This window comes from Propithecus coquereli, unplaced genomic scaffold (assembly GCF_000956105.1).
Source record: "Propithecus coquereli isolate 6110/MARCELLA unplaced genomic scaffold, Pcoq_1.0 Scaffold353, whole genome shotgun sequence".
Taxonomy (NCBI): domain Eukaryota; kingdom Metazoa; phylum Chordata; class Mammalia; order Primates; family Indriidae; genus Propithecus; species Propithecus coquereli.
In genome coordinates this window covers 957,679-958,747 of record NW_012149208.1, presented here as the reverse complement: position 1 = coordinate 958,747, position 1,069 = coordinate 957,679, and the positions used below count along the sequence as shown (strand labels likewise).

The window sequence follows — 1,069 nt, the reverse complement described above, 5'->3', positions numbered from 1 at the left end:
ATATTTTTAGTTGTCCGATTAATTTCTTTCTATTTTTAGTAGAGACGGGGTCTCGCTCTTGCTCAGGCTGGTTTCGAACTCCTGAGCTCAAATGATCCGCCCGCCTCGGCACGGCGCCCGGCCCCTCCGGGAACTCTTTTTCTGACCCTTCTCCATTGGTGGCCTCTCCTTGCCGTGTTACATCTGCTTGTATTTTCATTCACGTCTATTTCCCCGCTAGACGGTGAGCTCCCCCCAGAATCTAGCACGGGCCTGGCACACGACAACACGCACAAATAACGAGAGTGTATGGAGAAGACTGTCGCATTGTTTCGCGCAAGTTAAGGCACGTCTATTTCCCCACTAGACTGAGCACTCCAGGATCAGGACAGGGCCCGGGATAGCAGCGGGAGCCGGAGACGCGTCGGTGCCCGTCACAGCGAAGACCCGCCCAGGGCCCGCGAGGCCGAGGCGCCGCCCTCAACCCCACCAACCAGGGGCCGGGGGCCCCACGGGGGCATCGCGTTTACGGCGCGGCCGGCGCTGTGCGCCCTCCAGCCGACAGGCGACGCTGTGGAGAGCCAGCGACTTCCGGTCGGCTTTCTTCTTCTTTCTGCCGCCGGCGCCAACACGTCCTGTTTTCTTTCGTTGGCCGCGCTGGAATGGCAGCGTCTGGTGTAGCTGCCGCCACCTCTTAGAGCGGATTTCTGACTGGCCCGTCGAGGGCAGCGCAGCCTTCTTCTTTGTCCCGTTCGCTTGCGAGTCGTCCCTTAGGGCGTCGGCTTTCGCGCCGCCAGAAGCATGGGCCGAGAGTCACGGTGAGGCAGTGCGCCGGGCGGGCGAGCGGCTTCTTGGGGTCGTGAGAAGAGGCGGGAGTTGAGGTGGCCGCGGGGACAGGCCTGGTGCGGCCCCACGTGTGGGCAGCGCTGCTCCGCGGCCACGGGAGTGGCTGGGGGACCTCAGCTGAGAAAATGGCTGTGCTTGGGCCAGCGACCGGCACGGGCTTCCCTTGCACTGCCCTCAGCCGGTCGGAGCCCCCGGAGCGGGAGCTGCCCTCCAGGGCGTCGGTGGTCGGGCACCGCATCCCGCT

At 64.1% G+C, this 1,069-nt stretch overlaps 1 protein-coding gene across 1 annotated transcript in view; it reads left to right on the top strand.

Annotated features, from left to right (window-relative positions):
- LOC105816006 overlaps positions 1-1,069 on the top strand; it is a 25,007-nt gene that overhangs the window by 2,941 nt on the left and 20,997 nt on the right. The window contains exon 2 of the mRNA XM_012651304.1: positions 372-797. Coding sequence (XP_012506758.1) covers positions 372-797 — 426 coding nt within the window. The remainder of the gene's footprint in view (positions 1-371; positions 798-1,069) is intronic.